General features: G+C 56.6%; 2 protein-coding genes across 3 annotated transcripts in view; both read right to left on the reverse strand.

Moving 5' to 3' along the window:
• The window catches only part of TFEB (transcription factor EB), a 54,246-nt gene extending 41,759 nt beyond the window's left edge, over positions 1–12,487 (reverse strand). The window contains exon 1 of one of the 2 annotated variants that reach the window (XM_046005748.1): positions 12,221–12,487. The gene's annotated coding sequence lies outside the window, so the exon portion shown is untranslated. Of the gene's footprint in view, positions 1–336; positions 437–12,220 lie in introns of those variants that run through there. The other variant, XM_046005749.1, reaches the window with a different exon arrangement.
• A 1,350-nt stretch (positions 12,488–13,837) lies between these two features.
• Positions 13,838–22,794, reverse strand: PGC (progastricsin). The gene is made up of 9 exons (XM_046005750.1): positions 22,736–22,794; positions 19,927–20,077; positions 19,508–19,625; positions 18,497–18,615; positions 17,686–17,885; positions 15,986–16,108; positions 15,203–15,350; positions 14,705–14,803; positions 13,838–14,003 (listed from the first exon to the last, which is right to left on the reverse strand). Exons 1-9 carry the CDS (start codon positions 22,792–22,794, stop codon positions 13,851–13,853), a joined length of 1,170 nt encoding a protein of 389 aa, XP_045861706.1. The 3' UTR covers positions 13,838–13,850.
• Between the last annotated feature and the right edge of the window lie 412 nt (positions 22,795–23,206).

The following is a 23,206-nucleotide window of genomic DNA, read 5'->3' on the forward strand; positions in this document are numbered from 1 at the left end:
GAGACCGGGCAGGCAGGGCTGGGCTCAGCTGTCCAGGGAAGCAGAGCTCCTCGGAAGTGGGGCGAGAGCTAGCTACTCGGACTCCTGACTCCCCCCACTTTCCACCATCCCCAGTTCCCACCCGGAACCTGGCCAGAGGCCCCTCCTTTGTGCCACCCGCTCCCCCAATCCAGACCCTGCAGGGTATCTCCCCATCCCCTTCAGAAGACACTCTGATGCCAATGCAGGCCTTGGGGCCTCATCCCCACTCACCTGCCTCCCCGAAGACAGGAGACACACACACACACACACACACACCCCAACCACATGTGTGTGTGCACACATGCTCCCTCATACCTGGGAGAGGCGAGTCCCCTGGAAGGAGCCCCCGAGAAAGCTCAGCTCTTTGGGGGGCCAGAGCCCAGGGCCAGGCCCCTGCCCCTGGTGCCAGACCCAGTTTCCTCATTCTCCCCAACACTGCTTCTCACCCAGCCCCCTGCACCTCAGTCTGAGAGGAAGTTGCACAATCCCCTGGGAGCTGCAAGTGTGGCCGAGGATTACTCACAGTGCAGAGGGAACCGCACGCCCGCCCGGAAGGCTTCACTCACCCACAAGACTAACCAGCGCAGGCAGGCTCCCAACCCGACTCGCCCCATCTCACTCACCCACCCTGGGGCCCAGGACCCCTACAGGGCCCTCCGTCCTCCCGGCCTGAGCCTCTGACAGACCCCATGACCCACACAGCCAAGCCTCACAGGGCACAGACCATGCTGCCCTGCCCCAAGATCAAGAGGCACAGAGGGGCAAGAATTTTCGGGAACCTTACCAGGTCTAGTGCAGGCCTAGCCCTAACCTGCACACCCTCCCAGCCCCTCCTGGAGGCACGGATCCTTAGCCTGAAGACCCATAGTGCCCCCCTTCCCTGACTGACCACGTTATCTGCCACCTTGGCCTTGGGCCTTCCCAGGGCCTCCAGACACCCGGTTCACAGTCTTATGACATAGCCCACCTGGGAAGGGACCCTGAGACCGAGATTCTTCTAGGAAGTTCTGGGAAGATACGAGCAACCACATAATAATTCACTTGCGACAACACACTCTTGCTACATGTGATTTCAGAGGTTCCTCAGCCCTCAAAGTACTTCTCTAACAGCCTGTCAAACAAACGTTCATTTCACCAGCGTTTCTCTCTGGTGCCTAAGGGATTCCTGCCTTTGACAGGGAATAGTCCTTGTCAACAAAGGCAAGCAATGATGAAGCGACTGTCTGTCACCTGTCCCTCAAGGTGGGTAAGCTTCCTGGGCCCTTGCGTGAGAGTAAGGCTCAGGAAGGGACAGGGTAGTAGAAAGAAGATGAGGCAGGCTGTGGTTCATGGAGAAGGTCGGAGATGCCACTGAGGCAAAGTGCCTCCTAGAACAGGGAGGTCGGAGAGGCCCAGGGGGCTCTGACCTAGACTCTGACCCAAGCCTGGGCCCTCCCTAGGGAAGCAACCTGAAAGAACACAGAGGATGAGTAGGAGGCTGGCCTGGGTGTACAGAGCCCCCAAGACCGACCTCTGGCTTCCACCCCTCATGGCCTGGACTCGCAACGGGGCCTCAGATAAAGAGTATGACAGGCACCTCTTATCACCCCACAGAACCTTGGACTCCCACCCAGCTGAGGACAAAGTCAGAAATGGTTTTACCTGGGCCCCGGGGCTCCCCAGAGAGCCCCTCATTTCTGCTGCCCTCATCAAAAGGCTGGGGCCCTCGGGGCAGTTCCCCCACAGCCCGGAGGCCTGGAATAGCAGGAACCAGGGCTGAGCTCACAGCTGGTCACCTGACACCTCCAGTTCAGGGGACAGGGAGCACAGTCAAGGGGGAGGGGCTGGTATCACAAAGGAAACAAGGAGCAGATGCCCCTTGGCAGGGATGCCTCCCAAAGTGCCCCTCTCCCCAGTCTTAACAGCAGTCTCGGGGAGGGGAGGGACAGCCCCCTTGCCACCCTCACCGTCCCTAGGAGGGGACCAAGGCTTCAAGCACTAAAGTGACTTCCCCAAGGCTATGCAGCAAGTTCATGGCAAATCTCAGTTTCCTGGCTCTGTTCCCAGGTCAGAGTTTCTCAACCTCAACACTGATGCTCGCAGCCGGAGGATTCCTTGCTGGGGGGCTGGCCTGAGCATTTCAGGATGTTCAGCCACATCCCAGGCTTCTACCCACTAAATGCCAGTAGCATTTCCCGAGTTGTGACAACCAAAAATGTCATCAGACATTGCCAAATGTCCCCGGGGAGGCAAAATGACCACCAGTTGAGAACAACCACCCAAGGAGACCTTGAAAGACAGACACCTGCTGATTCTAAGGTGCACGGTATCTACTGAGGACTCTAGTCCTAGAGCCTTCCGCTTCCGCTGCCAGACGTGCTGGGCAAGAGGCCCATGCAGAGGCCGCCCCATTGGGGGTCCCCTGTGAAGACCGTCCTCCTACCTCCCAACCTGGAGCCCTCCCTGGCATTCACCGTTGTCACAGTCTTTCAGCCATGTTGACCGCACACAGCTAGGAGTACAAAATTTCGAGCATCCCCAGTACACGCTTCTTTTCTCATAAATTGCTCATAAATATGAATAGATCATGCAGGTCAGCAAACCCCCACAAAAACAGATCGATAAAAAAAGGATGAAAAGGGGAATGCAAGTTATACCCAAGGAGAGATACAGCGACATGCACCAGCATGGAAGAAGTTAACAGTTTTTAGCAATACAAAGTGTTGGCTAGAATCCGGAGCGACAGGAACTCTCAGGTGCCCCTGGTGAGGAATAAATTGGCACAATCACTTAACAAGATATTTACTAAAGGTGGGACACACAGGTGGCTCAGTCGGTTGAGCATCTGACTCTTGATTTTGGCTCAAGTCGTGATCTCGGGGTCATGGGATCGAGCCCCAGATCAGGCTCCGCGCCCAGCATGGAGTCTGCTTGGGCCTCTCCCTCTTAAACCATGGGCTCTAGCAATTCCATTCAGGCTTATGGGCACTCTGGGGAAATACACGCACCAGTGCACCAGGAAACACACACGAGGACATTCTTACAGGACTGTTCATGGTAGCTGAAAAATGAGAGCAACCCCAACAGCCACGAGTAGCAGGCTGGTTACAGCCACACGGTGGCAAGTTCACAGAGGGAAACGCGGCACAGCAGTGAAAATGAACACACGAGAGCTACACATTATAACCTGGACGGATCTCACAAATGAACTGTGGAGCGGAAATAACCTTGACATAAGAACGCGTTCAGTGTCGTCCTAGCTGTATCAAATTCAAAATCAGACCAAACTGAACTCTTCTGATAGAGACTGCAGACATCAGTGGTTCCACGATAAGAAAAAGCAAGAACTGATGATCAGAAAGGTCAGGATCGTGGTTACCTCTGGGGGGGAGGGGAGTCAGGACAGAGGCGGGGCGCACAAGCCTGCATTCTGTTTCTTCACCCTGGCGGTGGTTACCTGGGTGATGACAGTCACTTATTACAGCATACATACATGTTTGTGCTCCTATCAGCAGGGATGGTGTATTTCACCATTAAAAGGGGAGGAAAAGGATGGGATATAAGTAAACAGAAACAGAAGTTCTAATATCATCTCCTCACTCCTGGCTTTGAAAACCACTATAATTAGGCCCAATAAACCGGAGGGGAATCTATAGTTCATCACAGGTCTGGATCTGTGATGCCCCGGTGATGCCCAGGGCTGTCTGTGGAGGGGCTCCCCAAGCTGCCCAGCTGCCCCTCAGTCCATCTCCCTGCCACCACCTCAGGGTGTCCCAGCCACCACAAGCCCCAGGCTGCGGTGGGCGGGCCACCTTTACACCCGTCTCACGCTGCCCCGGGCCATTCTTCTGGGCCCCCAACAGCAGCGCTGGTAGGCTGACACGAGGGAGGCACCGAAGGGACCCCCTGAACACCAAGAGGTGGGAGGAGAAAATAAAAACGAGGGCGAGAAGGGGGAGAGAGAGACATACTTTGAGGCCCGTGTTCCAGACAAGTGGAAGTAGATGGAGGTTCAAGAGGGATGGGAGCATGGGGGGCAGAGGAGAGAAGGTGCAGGAGATGGGGGGAGGTGCAGAATCATGGCCCCAGATCCCAGGTCAAGTGTTGGGGGCACAGCAACAGGCAGGCCCAAAGAGGACTGAGTTGTTGGGCCCGAGTTAGTATCTCCCCACCGCCCGTCACCCAGGGCTTCCGAACCACAGGTGGACAGCCAGCACCTTCCCATGGCCTCCCCCTTGCACTCAGCAGCCTCTGGTCCTCCTGGAAGGATGGACTCTGTCCAGGAGGGAAGCTTCTGGGTCTGTGGAGGTGACCCGCAGGTAAGAGGATCCAGGAAGCAATAGAGCTGCCTTGTTGGGGGCCCAGAGGGTAGTCAGGGCTGAGCCAAGATCACCAAGCTGGCACAACTCTTTCATAAAACTCTCTGGACGCAGGAAGAACGTTTTTCAGAGTGAAGGGCCAGGCTTGGACACATTTCCATTCATTTATATGTAATTCTGTACTATCTTCCACCAGTCCCCTTTCTCTGTTGTCTGCGTTTCCCGCAGTTCCCCGCCGGGCTGTCAGCCCTGAGGGAGGAGCTGTGTTCTCATTCCTACCCATCCTGCTCAGCCGCACAGCGCTAGGAAACCCCGGAGGTGCTCAGTGCGTGCCTGCTGACCCTAAGCGTGCCCCAGGCCATGAGGTGCTGGAGAGGCTCCCCCATGCTCCCAGGCCTCAGTCCTCTGCTCTCCAAAATATGGGGGAGGCACCAGCTAGGTAGGCCCCCATCCCCACAGCCCCAGTCAGCCCTCAGCAAAGCCAGTCGCACCCTGCCGCAGAGGCCGCTGAGAGCACCCCTGCCCAGAGCTGGGCGGGGGACGAGAGGCGACAGGGGCTGGACAGGATAGTGTGTCACCTCCCAGCCACTCTGCACCTCTCAGGGACTGTAGGGGGGAGCTGAGGCAGGTGCTGTCCCCAAACCAATTATAAACAAGGCAGAGGACAGGCTGTGACTTCCCTTGGCAAACAGGAGAAAATAAGCCGGAGCCCCACCCCAGAGACCCACGGGTAGCACTGGGGAGGTGTGTGGGGGGTGGGGAACACTGGCAAACTCTCCACAGGAAGGGACAGACTGTCAGCCCTAAACCAGAGTGAAGCTGGACCTGGATCCCAGGGAGAGCAGGTGGCCAGGTGGGGGTGGGGAGAGCACAGGGAGAGGCAGGGAGAGCGCAGGGAGAGGCAGGGAGCTCCTCCTTGTCTAGCCCTGTGCCCATCCCTGAGTATTAGATGGTGAAGCTGATACCCTGCCCACAGGGCAGAGACCTGTTGTATCCTCATTTCTGGGCACTTGACAGGGGCTCAATTCACACTCAGACCCTCACTCCATAAAAACTGACTGAGCTCCCACTGGAACCCAGGCTCTCTTCTGGACCCTGGGGATACAGCATCACACAAAACAGATTCAGCCTCTGGGCTCAGGGTGTTGGCACTGCAGGGTTCCATTCATCTGTTGACTGACGTGCTCAGTGGCCAAGCCCACCCTGCCACCTCCCTGCAGGGCCCAAGACCCTGTCACGGCCTCTTCTCACCTCCCATCATGACTTCTCCAGCTTCCAAGGAAGGATCCACCCCAAGAGCCCAGGGGTGAGCCCCCAAGGTGGCCCAGTTATCTGCTGCCCTCAAGGCCCAGAACCTCCTAGAAGATGATGGAGACACTCCTCCATCTAGCAGTGACAACCCCCCCCCCCCAACCCCAGCCAACATCTCCAGTCTGGGTCAGGAAGGAGAAGGTCTCAGCTGCTCTCTGTGTGTGTTTAATCATTTTTATTAGTAGTTAAGAAACAATTCAACAGTGATGCCATACTTGCCCACCATGGGGTAGGAAAGTCAAGTCACATGGTGAGTCTTTCTCTGGCCTCACTTCAGCAGAGCCAAGGACCACTTTGGACAGCTCCCCCCTAACCCAGCAATGCCACTCTGTCCCCAAGCACTCTCACAGGAGCTTGAGACCCCACTCCGTGTTCTGATGCCTCCTGGGGACAGTGCGGTCCTTCAGTGTCTACCTCATCTCACCTTGATGAAGCAACAAATATTTCCTGAGCACCTGTCCCAGAGGGCGGTGCCAAGACCACAAGGCTGGTCAGTTTACCGGGAGGTGGGGGCAGAGAGCCAAGGTGGGGAAGGCAGCTGCGTATATGATCATACCAGGGATTAGCAGTCACCAAGTGGTGTCACAGTGGTCTCCACCCCTTGGGACCTGGCTTCAGAAAGAAGACAGGCCTCAGAGGCCCAAAGCAACCAGAGACCCAGGAGACAGAAAGGTCCTGCCTGGGAAACTGCAAAGCAGTGAGTTCTCGAACCATGGTCTGGGGACCAGCGGCATTCGCATCACCTGAGAACTCATCCAAAATACAAATTCCAGGACCTACTGGAATTTCTAGGCCTACTGATTCCAGATCTACTCAGTCAGGAACCCTGGGAGTAAGGCCCTAGCAATCTGCGTTTTAACAACTATTCCAGGTGATTCTGATGCCCACTCAAATTTGAGAGTCGCTGCCCTGGAAAAAGGGCATCAGAATCATTTGGGGAATTTTTAACATGAGCTTCTCCTTCAAGATTCAGATGTACTAGTAATTGTTGTTGTTGTTGTTGTTGTTGTTAAGTAAGCTCTCCACCCAGTGTAGGGCTTGAACTTATAACCCAGAGATCAAGCTTGGTATGCTCTGCCAAGTCAACCATCCAGGCATGTTCCAGTATTTTTAAGAGCTCCCCAGGCGATCATAATATCCAGCCAAAGCTACAGTCATGGACCCATGGACCCATCTCCTGGTCTCCCTGGAAGGTGTGCCCTGATGGACAGAGGATTTGGTTAGAGAGAGGAGCTCAGGGGGAGTGGGCAGGAGAAGGGAACAGCATGAACAAGGGACTGGGAGGAGGAAATATGGACCATGGGTTTCTGGAAAACCCGCTGGAATTTTGGATTAATCCCCATGGCATCACATGGTGGGGGTATTAGACCTCCTCTCTCCTCCTCCTCATGCCCACACCTAGGAGCCAGGAAAGAAAACCAGCAATGGCTCTCCCTCATGCCCCTGCCCTTCTGAGGCATCCGCTGAGGGGCAAGCCATGGGTCAGGAGTGGGTAGTGAGTGTCTAGGCCAGACGCTACCCAGGGAATCCCCGGGGGTGGGGCGGAGCAGGGCAGGGGGCCGGAGAGATGCCTCAAGCACTGCAGTCCGTTCCATCTTGTTAACCTTAGGGACCGGGCTGGGTGTGGTGACCAGGGAATGGAGGGGGGCTGCGGCCACCAAAGCTACAAAGCTCCGTTTAAGGCATTGCTTTTGAGGGTGTCAGATGTGCAGGGGAGTCCAGTTTGCAACCCACAGGTCTTTTTTTCTTCGCTAGAGCTTTCTGTACCACTATTTCCTCACTTGGGAATGAGAAATAGAGAAATAAATGAGCTGTAAGAGTCCATTACAATTAATAACATCTTTGAGCACGATGCTATTCTAGGTCTCATTTGAGCTATTCTAGGTCTCATACCTACAGCACGTGTCAAAATACTCAGCCCAGATGGGGTGCCTGGGGGACTCAGTCCGTTAAGCATCTGACTCTTGATTTTGGCTCATGGTCCTGGGATTGAGCCCTGAGTTGGGCTCCATGCTCAGCGCAGAGTCTGCTTGGAATTCTCTCTCTCCCTCTCCCTCTACCCCTTCCCCTGCTGGAGTTCTCTCTCTTTCTCTCTAAAATAAATGAATAAAATCTTAAAAAACAATACTCAGCCCTCCCTGTAGCACTAGTAAGTAGGTGTTAGCATAACCCTTGCTTTCCAGGCATGCAAATGGAGGCACAGCGGGGGTTAAGCAGCTGGCCCAGGGTCACACCGCTAGGATATGTCAGAGGTGGGATTCCAAGCCAAGCAGCCTGGCCCTGGAGGTCCTATTCTCAACCATCTCCTGGCGACGTGGCACTTAGCTCAGGGCTCAGTACATGCTGGCTCTGATTATGTCCCAAGAGAAACTGGCTGGTCGCACCACCCAGGCCAGCCTTGAGCTCATGCTCTAGGGAGTGGACTTCAGCATTGTCCCCCTCCCTGGGAACCACATGCGCTTCCCTCAGGGGAGCCTCTCCTGTCTGGCTGCCTTTGCCAGAGAGCCATAGAAGGTTCACATCAGAGGGGGAACTCCCCCCCCCGCCCCCCCGCTAGGTGATAGGTTCCCAGCCATGGAGACAGAGGCTGAAAGCAGTGGGACCTGCGCACCCATACCGGATGGCCAGGAGGGGACTCCTGTGTTCTCATGACTGGTGGATGCTCATTCTCACTCAGTAGCTGCCGCAGCCTTTCCCCACATCTAGTAAACAAGTGCCTAGCAAGGGCTGCACGCAAGTTAATGTGTGAGGTTTCCAAGGAGACGTGGGGAGACTTGTCTGAACTCCTCTCCTCCCCGGGGCCAGTCAGGAGAGTCCTCACCAGAGGTCCTTTAGTCACCTGTGTCAGCAGAGTTCAGAAGAATAGCCAGGAGACAGATGTGGCCCTGGGGCAGAGGCCTCAGCCAGTTTACACCCCTGCTCGGAGCAGTAGACCCTGCATGGGGCAAAGAAGGTTCCCAGACCCCCATCTGCCCACCTTTTAAGAGCGAACTCCTGAGAAACCCGAAGTGGCCTGCTTGAGAGATTGAGAACATGGATTCTGGAGGAAGCTGGACCTCGTTAGAGTCCGTACCACTTCCATGCTGTGTGACTTCAGGCAACTTGCTTAACTTCTCTGAATCTGGATAACGAAAATAATCATTCCTACCTCACTCTAAAGAGTAAATACACAAGACACCTGGGTGCCTCAGTCGGATGGGCATCTGCCTTTGGCTCAGGTCATGATCTCAAGGTCTTGGGATCGAGTCCCACATTGGGCTCCTTGTTTGGCAGGGAGCCTGCTGCTCCCCCTGCTTGTGCGCGCCACCTCTCTCTCTCTCTGACAAATAAGTAAATAAAATCTTCAAGGAAAAAAAAAGTAAAGACACAATAAATGCAACTATTATTTATAACTAAATTTTCTTAGAATGTTGTTCTATTATAGCATAAAGAGACTAGATGAATATTCCATCAACATATCGTGTGGTTATACTCCCACAGACACACACACGGACGATTCATCTGTACACATGTACCTAGATACCCATCATTTCATCACCACACACATACACACACACACACACAAACTCCTCTCAATCACACACACCCCACAGTGAAACACGGAGCAACACTACACACTCACCACGTACCAGACACTGCTCTACCCTGAACCCTCACAACAGCCTAGAAGGAGAGTACCTTTTCCTCCCTCTTTTTTCAGAGGACAATAGACACGTTACCTATGTATCCACCTGCAGCATCGTGGGGGGTCAACACTTCTGGCAGCTCTGAAAATCCTGACCTCTCTTCCTCAGCATCAGAGGAGGTCAACCCCATTTCCACGGTCATCTCCAGGGCAGCCCCAAGCTGGGCCCAAAGTGCTGACGGCCCTCCATCCCTAGGACAAAGGCCCAACCTGGCTCTCATGCCAGCTGCGGTTGGGGAAACCCCTGCTATGGGCAGAAACCAAGTTGACTTTGAAAAGGAAGAGACAGAAGCCAGGGGGTGGTTGGGCCACGCCCTGTGGGGGCAGGTGCTAAGTAACTCTATAAAACCCCAGCTAATGATACAATTACAGCCATAAACAAAGCCCCAAGAGGGATGAGGGCCAGAAGCCAGACCCCCAAAGGAGAGCCAGCCCTGAAGGGTGGGAGGCCCCTCCTACCTACTTTCCAGCCTTTAGGCTCAAAGGGGGCTGACTGGCCATGGGGGTGGGCCCTAGGTAGCCCCATCATCCCAGGCCCTGGCCCACCCCCTGCCCACCTCTGACTGTGAGTCACCCAACCCTCAGCCCTCAGCAGCCCAGCGGGTTCTCCATGGATTTGGTGCTCACTCGGGGGGGGGGGGGGGGGGGGGTCCCTTGCCCCATGCCCTGCACTACCTCCACGGGACCGGGAACAGGATTCCCATTCGCCCGTACCTCCCAGAGCTGAGTTGTAAGCAGTATCAGCTCCCTTCCAGAGAAGCAGACAGAGCACAGAGTCACACAAACAGCCTCTCATTTATGCTTTCTAGTTCCTGACTCTCCTACCCCAGGGTCCACGGTTGGGGGGGGGGGGGGGGTAGGCAGAAAGAAGAGGGCCAAGTGAATTGTTCATTTTCCTATAGCTGGGGAAACTGAGGCATGGTACTAGCACACTACCAGGCTCTCCCCTTCCGCTGCGTCTAAGACCAGCCTTTATTTTTTTTTTTAAAGATTTTATTTATTTATTTGACAGAGAGAGATCACAAGTAGATAGAGAGGCAGGCAGAGAGAGAGAGAGAGGGAAGCAGGCTCCCTGCTGAGCAGAAAGCCCAATGCGGGACTCGATCCCAGGACCCTGAGATCATGACCTGAGCCGAAGGCAGTGGCTTAACCCACTGAGCCACCCAGGCGCCCCTAAGACCAGCCTTTATTGCTGGCATCTCTCCCCTAGACTGTTATCTGCCTGAGGGCAGGGCCTGGAGGCTCTCCACCAGGCTGGGCACAGAGAGGGCCTCAGAGCAAACAGGCTAAAGAGCCAGGAACTACATTCCGATCTGAGCCAACCCCATCTGGCCGCCCAAGAGGAAACCAGAGCCACCTTCCTCCCCCACCTTCCCCCCTCCCCGACCCCACCCCACCCCCCGCCCCAAGAATTGCCAGGTCCTGGGCCAGTGGAATCTTGAACTGGGCGGGTGCAGTGGTCTAAGCCCACATCTGAGAAGTATCACTAAGGGCCTGAACGGGCCTTGCCCTTTCTCAGCTGGACTAAGACTCCCTCACTCAGAGTGGGGGCTGCGCGGTAATTCACGGACACTTCCTGCGGGCGTAATGCCAAAGGAGGCACTGCGCTCAAGTCCAGACCAGAAACATAGCCAAACCGTCCCCGGAACAGACAGGCGAGAGAATCCCGGCTGGAGTGGACTGGGGTGGGAAGGACTCCGCAGTGAGCGGCCGCCAGGGAACGGGGAGGGGGAGCTGGGGACACTGCGGGTGCGCATGCAGAGGAGCCCCGCCCCGGGCGCCCTCCCTCCTTCCCCGCCGGCGCGGGGCTGGGGCGCGCCAGGCGGCTGCGGCGCGAACCTGCTCGCGCAAACCGGAGCAGCTCGGGGCAGCGGTGCGTGAAGCCAGAACCCCGGGCCGGGAAGGGGCCGAGGGGCGGGGACGAAGCTGGCATCAACCCGCTCTCTTCGAGGAGGGAAGTGCACGAGCTATGCCCCTGTGGCCGAACCGGGTTTGGGGAGGTGGGGAGGAGACCCCGCGCTGATTTCCAGGGCGGGACGTCAAGAGGTTGGGCTATACGAACTCCTGGAATAAGGGGGAGGGGGCGTGTTTTCCGGGATTCTGGACCAAGAAGGTGGGGGGTACTTAGGGGCGGGCAGACGGCTGGGAGCTCCCGGGAGCAGAAAGAGGGGCGCGCGAAGCGTAAACTCTGGGGCTGGGGTTCCCAGAGGTCGCGGAGTTAATGCAAAGGGGAGAAGAAGACTGAGCTCAGGATACCAGGGGACACGCCGCTTCTTAAGACACCGAGGGGGAGGAAGAGACGGGAAGGGAGGGAGGGATGGTACTTCCACCCGCCCCGCTCCAGCAGCCCAGCCCCGGGGGCGTGGCGCCGTCCCGGCCCTCCCACTCCCCGGGACCATCCAGGTTGGGCCTGGCCGGGGCGAACTCGGTCCCCGCACACCTCCCGGGCCTCCGGCGCCCTCCCCGGTACCACCCGCCCCAGCCGCCTCCGGTGGAGAAGGAGTAGGCGCAAGGCCCACACGTCCCTCAAACTTGTTGCAAGTTCACTCCCACGCCTCCCGCCCCTTCGACTCCCAGCTCTCGAGTCGGGAAGGCCCATGCCCGCCCCGGCCCCTCCCGCCTGGTTACATAAGGTCGCGGAGAAGCCGCCCCCGGCCCGGGCCTGCAGTGAGGGGCCGGAGGGGCTCCCGGGCTCCGCAGGCAGCTCCGCTCCGGCCATGTGCGAAGAGTCCCGGACTAGACGGACCGCAGAGCGGGTGGCGGCGCGGCACACACACTCCCTGTCCCCTCTTCAGCTGGCACCCCCATCCACCCACCTGTCTCCCGCACCCACAGTGGGGGCGGGGGAGCCTGGGTCCGGGGTTCCGGGCCCTCGGTGCACCCCTTGCCCCCCGGTCCCGCTCACCTAGCTCTGAAGGTCAATCCGTCCGCCGCCTGTGCCCCGCGGCTCTGGCAACTTGTCCCAAGTTCAGGTGTCCGGCCCGCGAGCAGCGCCTGCCGCCCCCTCCCGGACTCCTCCGGCTCCGCGCCACCAGGGAGGCCCGCCCCGTCCGCCCTTCCAGCTGCCGTCGGCGCCGCCGCCGCCGCTCCCTAGGTCCAGCCCGCGGCCGCCGCCTCTGCTGTCACCGAGCCCCGCGCCCGGCGCCGGGGCTCCCCCTGTCAATCCGCACCCACTTCCCGCCGCGCCCGGCAGAGGGCAGCACACGCCCCCGCGGTCCGCCCCGCCCCGCTCCGCCCCTCGCGGGCCTACCGCGGCGCCCGCGGGGAAATGTAGTCCCTCCCGTCGGCTCCGCCAGGAACGCCGGGATTTGTAGTCCCACTCTGTGGGTGCTGGCTTGTGTACGTGGCCATGGCTTTTTGACTTGGAACTTAAGTTCCACTTCGTTTCTTCCTCTTCAGCAAGTTGGGTTTTTTTTCCTTCTTCTTCTTCTAACTCAGAGATGTCACGAACTACAGCTCACTATGATACACCCCGTGGTTTCTCTTACCCCAAGGAGAGGCGTGCAGCATGCTGTCTTTCCCAGAGTCTAGGAAAGATGTAGTAGGGTCCCAGACAGTGGGCTGTTGCTATAGAAACTACTACGTGGCAAACCTCAGTTTCCCTCGTGTTTTGGAATGGAGTGCCAGACTTAGATCTTGTCTTTCACCCCTGCCCCAAAACATAAGGAGCAAGGTTGGGGTCAGCCTAGTGAAGGATGAGGTGAAAGAATGTGTACAAGGAGCCTACAACCCTCCCATTATGGTCTTCCAGTAATACCCCACCTCAAGCCTCATCATTCCTAGCTTCCTCCCCCCTGGGGCAGAGGGTTCTAGGTGAAAATGTGATCAGTTTCACTCAGCCCAGACCTTTTGAAGCCCTTCTGGAAATAGGTTCTGGGAGCATCACCCCCCTTCCGGAAGGAGCCATGACTGTCACAGGTGTACGTGGGCATCTAGCATTTCTCAGAAGCTCCCAGTGCAAGCTTGATCACAGGTGAGGAGATGAAGGCCTGGGTGGTGGGAGGATGGGAGCCCTCGTCACAGTGCTAGTGGGCTTGTCTGGGGTGGTTCTGCCGGTCCTTTGGTCCATTAGGTCAGCAGAGCGTTTCAGGTTGTGGTAATAGGGCCCCTTGGCCTGTCACAAAGGAATGCCTGCCTCAATGTCACTACCACTAGTATAGAGAAGTTGTGGAGAGACTCCAAGCTCTGAGGGGTCCAGGGCCCCTCCCCAAGCCCTACCTTATGCCCCATCTACCTCAGAACCTCAGTGACACCCCTCCCCACCCCCACAAACCTCTTAGCCCCTGAGGGAGAACAGGTCCAGCAGAAGCACATCTTCCCCTGACTCCCAGCCTTCCCTCTCATTCCTGTGACCAGGAGCTGCCTTACAGGCAACATCTGCCCTCGAAAAACAACATGCTGACCAACATGCAGAAGAACTATTTATTAGGACAGAAAGCCCCGAAGCCAGAGAAAGAAGGCTGAATCCAGAGAAGTAGTGCCTGCAGGGCCAGGGGTGGAGAGGAAGAAGGAAACCAGGCGTCTAGGCGCTGAGTCTAGGCGGCAGCGGCAAAGCCCACCCTGTTGTTGCCAATGTCAAAGATGGAATAGTAGGACCTGAGGAAGACGCCTCCGAGGATCCACAGGGACTGGCCACTGCTGGAGGGCAGGTAGGTGGCCTGGACCCCAATGGTGCAAACGCCATTTCCCTGCACAACACGGAAGGGCAGCGCTCATTCCTTGGCTCACCCATGGACCGGGCCCTGGTCAGCCCTGAGCCCCAGGCCAGAGCGCGAAATGCAGAAATGAGGGAGCCAGGCTTGTGACTCCTGAGGGCTCACAGGCCAGCTGAGCCCCAGAGTAGGAGGGATTTCTGCAATGGGTGGAAGCAGGCTGTGGGGACCGTCTGCAGTCTCCTCTCCCCAAGTTCCCACCTTTTTTTGCTTTTGCTCCCCATCTGGAGGAGGTCAGCCTGCTGGCGAAGCCTTGAAGCCAGACCAACTCGGCTTCCAACCTGAGCTTCACCCCGAATAGCTGTGTAGTCTTGCGTCTGTTTCTTAACCTCTCTGGACCTCCAAGTTTTCACTTGTAAAATAGAAATTCGCACCCCCTTCCTCGAATGGTCTGACAGTTCATTGGGATGGTGTAGGCAAAATGCTTCCCATAGGGCTTACCCTAGTGAGTACACAACCCATACCCCAGCGCCTCTCCACACTCATTAGTAATAGTAATCAATAATAGATGGCACTCTCCTGTTTCGCAGCCTCGCGCCAGCGGAAGGGTTTGGAACCAGTGAAGGCAGAAAATAAAGCGGGGCTCACGAAGAGCTGGGGGATGGCACGTGGTGAGGAGACCCCGTATCTCGGGCCCCCGGCCCCTCCTCACAGCCGTCATGTCCCTACAGACTCACTTTGAAGATGTAGGAGTGGTAGGGCAGGGAGAAATGCACACCACTGATGAGGAAGGTCAAGGTGGGTAGGTTCTGGATGTTGTTACAGTCCACGGTAAACTGCAGAGAGAAACAAGGCCCCAGGTACTGCGTCGCCCACCTGAGAGGACCTGCCAACCCCCTCCCCTCAGTGCATTTGATCCTGCTGGGGCCCTGCTTGGCCCCACAGTCCAGTTAGTTTGATCTTACTCCGAACCCTGGAAAGTGTTTAACCTGTTACTTTGGAAGGGCTGAAGCTCCAAGGAAATTCTGCCCCAATAGTAGCCACCCATTACCCTCCCAGCTGAAGACCCAGCCCCCAGCCCCAGTCCTCCCAGGCCCCCCAACCCACCTCCAGGGCTTTGGGACAGCTAGGAGCATGGAGGCCAAGAGTGGGGCTACTCCCAGAAGAATCATAAATGCCTCCCATTTATGGGAGGGGCCCCTCCGATAGAAGGAGGATGCTTCCACAAGACACACCTGTCCATACTGGTCGGCCTGGGCCCCTGTAGCCTGCAGAAGGGCGCTCAGGTACTGCTGGGGTATGGTGAGCGGAGATGTGCCTGTGTCCACAATGGCCTGGCAGCCCTGGGAGCACCAGCCCGTGGCATGGCCACCAATAAGGAACCTGAATGGTGAGGAGATGAACGTCTTCAGCACCTCCAGCTCAGGGCATCTAGGAAGTGGGCTTTCCCCCACCCCCAAGGGACAAACAGCCACAGCCACAGAATCGTGGTATACCTGGAGGTAAGGACTCTGCAGAGGTCATTCCAACCATCCCCCTGCCTCACACCATTCAGTGTCTATTCAAGGCCACCTAAATGGCCACGGAACGTTGTTCTTTAAAGTTCCAAGGAAGGTTCTAGAAACACTGAAAGCCGGTGTCACTGAACGGTTTAAGTACTATGACCACATTAACACCCCCCCCAATACGTCATCGTTTCCAATTAGTAAGCACATAGTGTTGAACCACAGGGTTTAGAATGTTTGAGATTCCAGACCTACCCCATTTACATTGTGCCCACCTCACCCACTTTTCCAGGCTGAGCTGGGCCTTCAGTCTCTAGCAGAGGATAGCTGTGGCTTTGTGGGAGAAGGCTTCAGCAGTCTCCTATGTGTACCTCCTAGCAGTACCTACCTGTGTGTGTGTGTGTGTGTGTGTGTGTGTGAGAGAGAGAGAGAGAGAGAGAGAGAGAGTCTGTGGGTGCATAACATGAAATGCCTTGAAGCCTGCCAGGTCCTCAAGCTCCAGCACAGACTCACTCCTCAATGCCAATCTGCCAGTAGCGCTCTTGGGTGACGGGGGCCCAGTAGATTGGTCCACTGTGCAGGCTGTGGTCTATCCCTCCAAATATGAGAACTGCTCCATTCTGAGAGCTCATACCTCTGCAGAAGGGAAAGGGAAGGGTGAATCAGGGAATTCACTATAGAAAAGATTTCCTGTTGAACATTCATCCTCAAAGGGAAATAGAGGTTCTGCCCTGGCTGCAGGCTGGGGGTCCCTAAGAGCATGGCTGTGTCTCCCCTCAGACTGGGGTCCCTGAAGGCAGGGCTGTATCTCTCCCCTCAGACTGGGGTCCCTGAGGACAGGTCTATGTCTCCCTTCAGACTGGGGCTCCTGGAAGCAGGGCTATGTCTCCCCTCAGACTGGGCTTTCTGAGAGTAGGGCTGTGTCTCCCTCCTCAGACTGGTGCTCCCTGAGGGCAGGGCTGTGTCCTCTCTCAGACTGGGGCTCCCTGAGGGCAGGACTGTGTCTCCCTCCCTCACACTGGAGCTCCCTGAGGCAGGGCTGTGTTTCCCCCTCAGACTAGGGCTCCCTGGGGGCAGGGCTGTGTCTCCTCCCTCAGACTGGGGCTCCCTGAGGGCAGGGCTGTGTCTCCTCCCTCAGACTGGGCCCTCAAGGACAACACTGTGTCTCCCCCCCACACTAGGCCTGCTGAGGGAAGGAGTTGTATCCCCCTTTATCACTGCAGCTCCAAGCTGAGCCCCTCAGAATTCCCAATGCCTCTGGTTCCAGAAGCAGGGCCTCTGGGGAAGCTGCTGGTTGTCTGGGCCCCCCCTTCTTCTCTCTCTTCCAGTTCTTGCTACTAGTATCATATGTCACTGGGAGTCTCACCCTGAGCCTCACTTGTCATTTTTCTGCTGGGGCTGGAAGGAGGTAGGGCCTTGGCAAAGAGGAGAGAAGGATATGCCCTGCTCCTTTCAACCTCCCCTGGGAGCCGAACCTGAGTGTGGAATTGGGCAGAGCTCCTAAGGGCGAAACTCAGAATGAACTGTAGTCAGAGGTGAGACTAAGTCTGCAGCGTTAGGAGCAGGGCGACACTGCTGATAATCAGACTCAGGAGATGAAGGTGAGAGAGCCGATGCTGACTATCTCCAGAGGTGGCTGGCTGACTCTGGAGAGGAAAGAAAGTTCCCCACAGGCCACTAACTCCGCCCCCACCACCTGGCTCCCGGGCACCCACACTAAGCGTGTGGCTTGTGTTTGTGGTGAGAAAAACACCCTAGTAGGGGCAAAGGATGAACCTTGACCAGAAGACTCCAGGACCTGGAGAGAACAATACATCAAAGAAGATGAAGCAATAGATGGTACACAAAAGAAGTGTCCAGAAGACAGTGAGCTAACTGCAGCTCTGAGCAGGAGGTATCCAGAATGAGCAGCCTACTCAAAGCTAAGTTCACCCAGAAGAGGGAAAGATTCTGAACTGGTGACGAAATGCAAAGTCTGAGTGGGCTGGGGACAGACACAGAGATGAGGGAAAGGATGTGGGCAGGGGGACAGTTGGACAGGAGAGGACAGCCCAGGAAGAAAGTCCTAGACACAGTAGGACCTGAAGCCAAATGCCTGATGGGAAGCCCCCGACCCCCAAAGCATTGAGCTCGCTTGTCTGGGGTCTGGGGAGGATGGGGGGGAGTTGCCTGGGAGCTCAGGAACCACCCCCCGCCCCCCAGCAGTATCTCACCTGCCCAGGTAGAAGCTGAAGACCGGGCTGGAGAGGAGGCCAGCCTGCAGCAGGCCCTGCAGAGCTGTGGCACTCCTACCCTCTGCCAGGGCTGGGTAGGCCAGGCCCATGATGCCATCAAACTTGAGCTGGAGGAAATAGGGACTTGGCTCGTGCTCACTCAGGCCAAACTGCTGGCTGGGGACCTGAGCACTCTGGACCTGGAAGGGACACAGGGGATGGGAGGTGATAAATGGAACTCCACTCATCTCCCCATACCCTCCCCTACAAAGACCCTTGAGCCTCCCTTGTTCATCCCTCCCTCACCCCAGCCCCTTGCCTTCTTTTTTTTTTTTTAATTGTTTATAAACATATAAGGTTTTATTAGCCCCAGGGGTACAGGTCTGTGAATCGCCAGGTTTACACACTTCACAGCACTCACCATAGCGCATACCCTCCCCAGTGTCTATAACCCCACCACCTGCCCCTTGCCTTCTTGACACATCTTGCAAGAGCGAAGTTTTCTCTCAAGTGGCCTTCTCTGGCTGGGGGTCCCCCTGACCCCCCTCCCCCAGTTTAAGCTCCTTCACTAAAGGACTAGGTCATCCCCTTCATCGGGGGCGCTCCGTGTGGGCAGGGGATGGCATGGAGGGGCACTTGGTGTACTCATCGGCTGGTTTGTACTCGGTAGAGCATTATTAGATTTTCTCTGTATTCTCAGGGTCTCGAGCTAAACTCCCATCAGACTCAGGTCTGAGAGCTTCCAGGCCAAGTCAGAGCCCCGGGGACAGCTCCCATATCCTGGGGCAGAGTGGCCTGCAGCCTGGCTCACCCTCAGAGTGTCATAGCCGTAGGTGCCACGGAGGCTGCCACTGCCATACTGCACGGAGAAGGTCTGCCCATGGCTGGAGTAAGTCGATGACATGTTGGGGTTGAAGCAGGAGTGAGTGGCTACAGCGGAAGGAGAGTTTGGGGAGTTTGGGGAGGCAGGCCAGCAGGCGGAGGGCTGCTCCCCCCCGAGTCCCAGCCTGTGCTCCCATCCCGGGGCCCCAGCATCCCAGGACACATGGTCTCGGGGTTCCCAGCCCCGAGGGTCTGGGCCTCAAAGCCCCCTCTGACTTGCAGAATCTTGCGTTGTTCTTTGACCGTGACCCTTGGTAGGTAGGTGGCCTAGAATCCTTCTCTGTTTCCCTGCCCTCTCCTTGCAGATCCCCTCCTGAGAAATCACTCATCAGCTGTGGGAGCAAATGAACTTCCAGGGGATCCCTGCGTTCTCTCCACCCTCACCCTGTCAAAAACCTGGACGTGGCCAGTGAGGGACTCTTTGGATAAGAAGTGTCAGTACGCAAACCCCCAGGCTCTGGCAGGGACCAAGGCAGTGTTAAGGAGAGGAACTTGGCCTGTCTACAAATATGACTGCAAGACAGGGACCAGCTCTTGCATTGTTCTCCTCTGCATCTAGGAGACATGAAGTGAGAACTTAGTAAGCAGCGGAGTGGAGTGACATGGAAAGACTATTGTCCACTTTGGTGAGACAGAATGGCGTCGTCTACAGGGAATAGAATGGAGCTGAACGGAGTGGGATGGATGGAGCCGGAGGGCAGAGGGAGGACTGGAGCAGGTGAAGGAGCATGTGTTGGTGAGGGGGAAGACAAACAGACCACCCAGGCCTAGGGCCAGCCTCTTCCTTCGGTCTTGCACATGCCCCTTGACCCTGGCCAAGTCCCTGACTCTCAGGATTGAAGCCCCCAGGCCCCACCATCCCTGCCACACTTGCGCCTTCCCCCAAGGCGGTCTGCACCCTCCCTTGCCAACCACTCTCCCTAGCGAGCCCTGCACTTACCACAGGCCTGGCTCTGGCACTGGACTGAGGGCACCCACAGGCTGGAGGATCCGGTATCAAAAAGGACCAGAAAGTTCTGCGGTGGGGTCCCGATGGCGATTTCCCCAAGGTACAGACTCTGGGGGGCCATGGGGCAGGCTGTTAGCTCTGGAGGGATGCAGAGACCCTCAGGCCCAGCCTCCTGCTTGGACAGAGCCCTTGCCCTACAACCTGCCACAGAGGAAGAGGCCCAAGCCTATCTTCCATACTTGCCCAGAACACACAGACCCTCAGTGGGGGCTGGCAGGTGTGAGAGAAGGGAGCAGGACGCAGGTGCCAGGTGGGAGGGTACAGAGAAGATAGCATGGCACACCCCCAGGAGTCCAGCCTCAGTCTTTGGCCCCAAGGAGAGGGAACCCCCACGAAGGGTCAGGACTCACATCCAGATAGGCCAGGGGTTCGTAGACCATACCGAGGTCACCAACGTGGTACTTCTGGGCAGGGTCATTCTTGTGGGTCCTCAGGAACTCCCCCAGTAAGCCCTTCTCCTTCATGGTTGCACGGATAGGCTCTAATTTCCTCAGGGGGACTCTGAAGAAGGCCTGGCGTCAGGGCAGGCCCCTCCCTCCTTCCTACAGCACCTCTGACAGTCCTGGTTCCTCCGTCCCTCCCTGCCGCGCCACCTGCAATCGCATCCCTCAGGCCCCAGCCCCCATGTCCCCTGTGCCTATCACTGTGTCTCTGTGTGTGTCTCCCTCTCGCTCCTGCTCTGGCCCCAGCTCCCTCCCTTTATCTCTGTCTCCATGTCTCTTTCCCTAGGTCTGTCCCTCTGTTTCTTTCTCTCTCTGCCTCTCTTTTTCCCTCTCCCTCTCTTCAAAGCTCTTCGCAGGACTTGTTCCATGATTCAGAAAACAAATACCTTCCCCGATACATGCCTACATCCCATCTCCAGGGTCCACATCCTATCCTGGCTCTTTGCTCTCAGATATCCCATAAATTCCTTCCCTGGAAGGGGAGGAGGACTTTCGCCATTAGCCCTGGCAGGATATATGCATTGTCTTTATGTAAGCTCGACGTCCAGTGTAGGGCTTGAACTCAGGACCCCAAGATCAGCGGTCACGTGCTCCACCGAGTCATCCAGCCAGGCGGCCCAGGAGATAAGCATTTTAAGAAAGATTTCAGAGATAGCAGAGCTCACCCCAGTCCCCTCCGGTGGTGGCCCTCGGGCACCTGGTCCTGGATGACTGAGACACAGCATGGGTATGGGGGACAGCACTAGACTGGGACTCAGAAGAAAGGATCCTGTGTCTGCCCTTGCCTCTGGGGCCAGTCACTGCTCTTCTCCCGACGCAGGTGGGGTGGAAGTTGACCTGGGTGGTCTGGAGCCCAGATCCGCCCTGGAATTGGAACTGATGAAGTCTGCATTTCTGCCCACCCCCACCCCCCCCCCCACCCCCGTCTCCCTCGGGTTCTCCTCTTCCAAGACCTGCTTGCTGCCATCGCCTCGGGGGTCTCTGTGGGTCCATCCAGGCTCATTCCAGACTCCAGAAGTCCTGCTCCTTGCATTTCTTTCCCCACCGGATTCACCATTCCCTCAAGACCCCGCATTCGCCCCCCATTCTGCACGGAACCCATTCATGTTGAGCTTTGAAGCCTGATGGTTGCTTGGGCTCGCCGCTTCCCCCGAACTTGCATATCACACACAGGTTTCTGCAAGGAACTTTGTCTTCAGCAGAGGCGTCAGTCCATATGGGTGAGACGCGCAGCCGTGTGTGGGCCGGGCGCCCTCCCAGGTCCTGGGAGCCATGCCTCCCCACTCCCTTTCTCCTGACATCTCAGCAGATGCACATTACGTTCCTGCTGTCTCTGCTTCCATGCCTGTGCCATCTGCTAAATAAATCGTGGGCCTTCAGGGAGTTTTTAGCAAACATCTGCCTGTCCAGAAATCATCGTCCCTTTCTGCAGAAGAAAGCACACCTGCCGTTCAGTGTCTATTTGGACAGCAGTCACCCCGACTCTGTCCCAGGTCCATCTTTTCTCATCAGATGGGGAAGCAGCTGCGCTTTTTCCTTTGCCTGGAAGTGCGCCCGCCAGCAGATTAAGTCTTCAGCAAGGCATGTAGCCTGTAGTGAAGGATTATGGGGAACACACCAGGATGCTTTGCTTAAGATAATGAAAAGGAAGCCCAAGAGAGTAAGAAATGAATTAGCCTGCACAATCGCAAAGTGTGTGGCCCCAGCTTTTGCTAACAAAGACAGCATCACGGACACACATTGCTGGGGTGTTTTGCAGATTCAGAGCAGGGAAGGAGAGGGCCACCCAGTCACAGCTGATGAAACCAGACAAACCAGGGGCATCTGGGTGGCTCAGCCAGTTAAGCGTCTACCTTCGGCTCAGGTCGTGATCCCGGGGTCCTGAGATCGAGTCCCACATCAGGCTCCTTTCTTGGCAGGGAGCCTGCTTCTCCCTCTGCGGGCTTCTCCCTCAGCTTGTGCTCTCTCTCACTCTCTCCCTCTCCCTCTAACAAATAGATAAAATCTTTACAAATAAAAAAAAAGAAAGAGGGGCGCCTGGGTGGCTCAGTGGGTTAAAGCCTCTGCCTTCAGCTCAGGTCATGATCCCAGGGTCCTAGGATCGAGCCCCACATCGGACTCTCTGCTCTGCGGGGGGCCTGCTTCCTCCTCTCTCTCTCTCTGCCTGCCTCTCTGCCTAGTTGTGATTTCTCTCTGTCAAATAAATAAAATATTTAAAAAAAAAAAAAGAAAGAAAGAAAGAAACCAGACCAGTGCCAGAAAGACAAGTCATTCAGTCGTGAGGTTGACCCAATCCCTAACCCTTCAGAAGAATCCCCGACCTCAGGCCCCTTGTCTCTGATTATTTCCCCTTAAAAACCCTCACTTGCAAACCATCAGCGCATTCGGGACTTTTGACCATTAGCTCGCCACGCTCCCGCACAGCACCACACCGATCTTGCTTCATGGCAAAAGCTCGGGGTCACGTTTCTTATTGGCTTACAGGTCATCTGGTGGACAAACTCTCCTTTGGTTCAGTTACTGACACTTCATGAGGGCAAAGCTGTAGCTTGTCCAACCTCTGAGTCCCCGGCCTACACCTGCTCAGGAAGCCCTCCCTGTCCCAGCAGAAACTCCAGAGTGGAGTCTGGTGGGGCGGCTCCTGGCCGGGTTACCCCTCACAGGGCTCCAGACTCCTGCCCAAATTCCTGCTCCAGCAGCCAGGCCCCAGACTCACTTGACAACTGCTGCCTCCAAGAGCTGGAAGCTGACCCAGGCCACTACCATCCACTCCATGATGCCGATTCCCAACTGACCACAGAGGAAGAGCCGCTCCAAGTTGGGCTATTGCACAAAGTGGAGGCCTGAGCTCTCCTTCTGCCTTTATACCCCCAGGTTCTAGTCCAGTCCCTGCCTCCTGGCCCCAGGCGAAAGCCTGACTTCAATCCCAGGTGCACCTGTGCTCCGCCTATCTGTTGTTTCTGGGTGTTTTCCTTCTTTTTTTTTTTTTACTTTTTCCAATTTATGTATTTGTGACAGAAAGCACACAGGGGAAGAGGGGCAGAGTAGAAGGGGAAGCAGGCTCCCCGTGGAGCAGGGGGCCTGACGCAGGGCTCGATTCCAGGACCCCGAGGTCATTACTTGGGCTGACGGCAGCCGCTTCACTGACTGAGCCACCCAGGCGCCCCTGTGTGTTTCCTTCTCGAGG

Source organism: Meles meles, chromosome 5 (genome assembly GCF_922984935.1).
Source record: "Meles meles chromosome 5, mMelMel3.1 paternal haplotype, whole genome shotgun sequence".
In the NCBI taxonomy this organism is placed as follows: Eukaryota; Metazoa; Chordata; class Mammalia; order Carnivora; family Mustelidae; genus Meles; species Meles meles.

Bases quoted from the DNA above. Each gene is read 5' to 3' on its own strand.
- PGC (XM_046005750.1), bottom strand. From the start codon at position 22,794: ATGGAGTGGATGGTAGTGGCCTGGGTCAGCTTCCAGCTCTTGGAGGCA. The intron at 16,109-17,685 runs GTGAGATACTGC...TCCCTTCTGCAG, and splicing joins TTCAGCTTCTACCTGGGCAG to AGGTATGAGCTCTCAGAATG. The intron at 14,004-14,704 runs GTGAGTCTGTAG...CGTGTTGTGCAG, and splicing joins ACCACTCCTACATCTTCAAA to GGAAATGGCGTTTGCACCAT.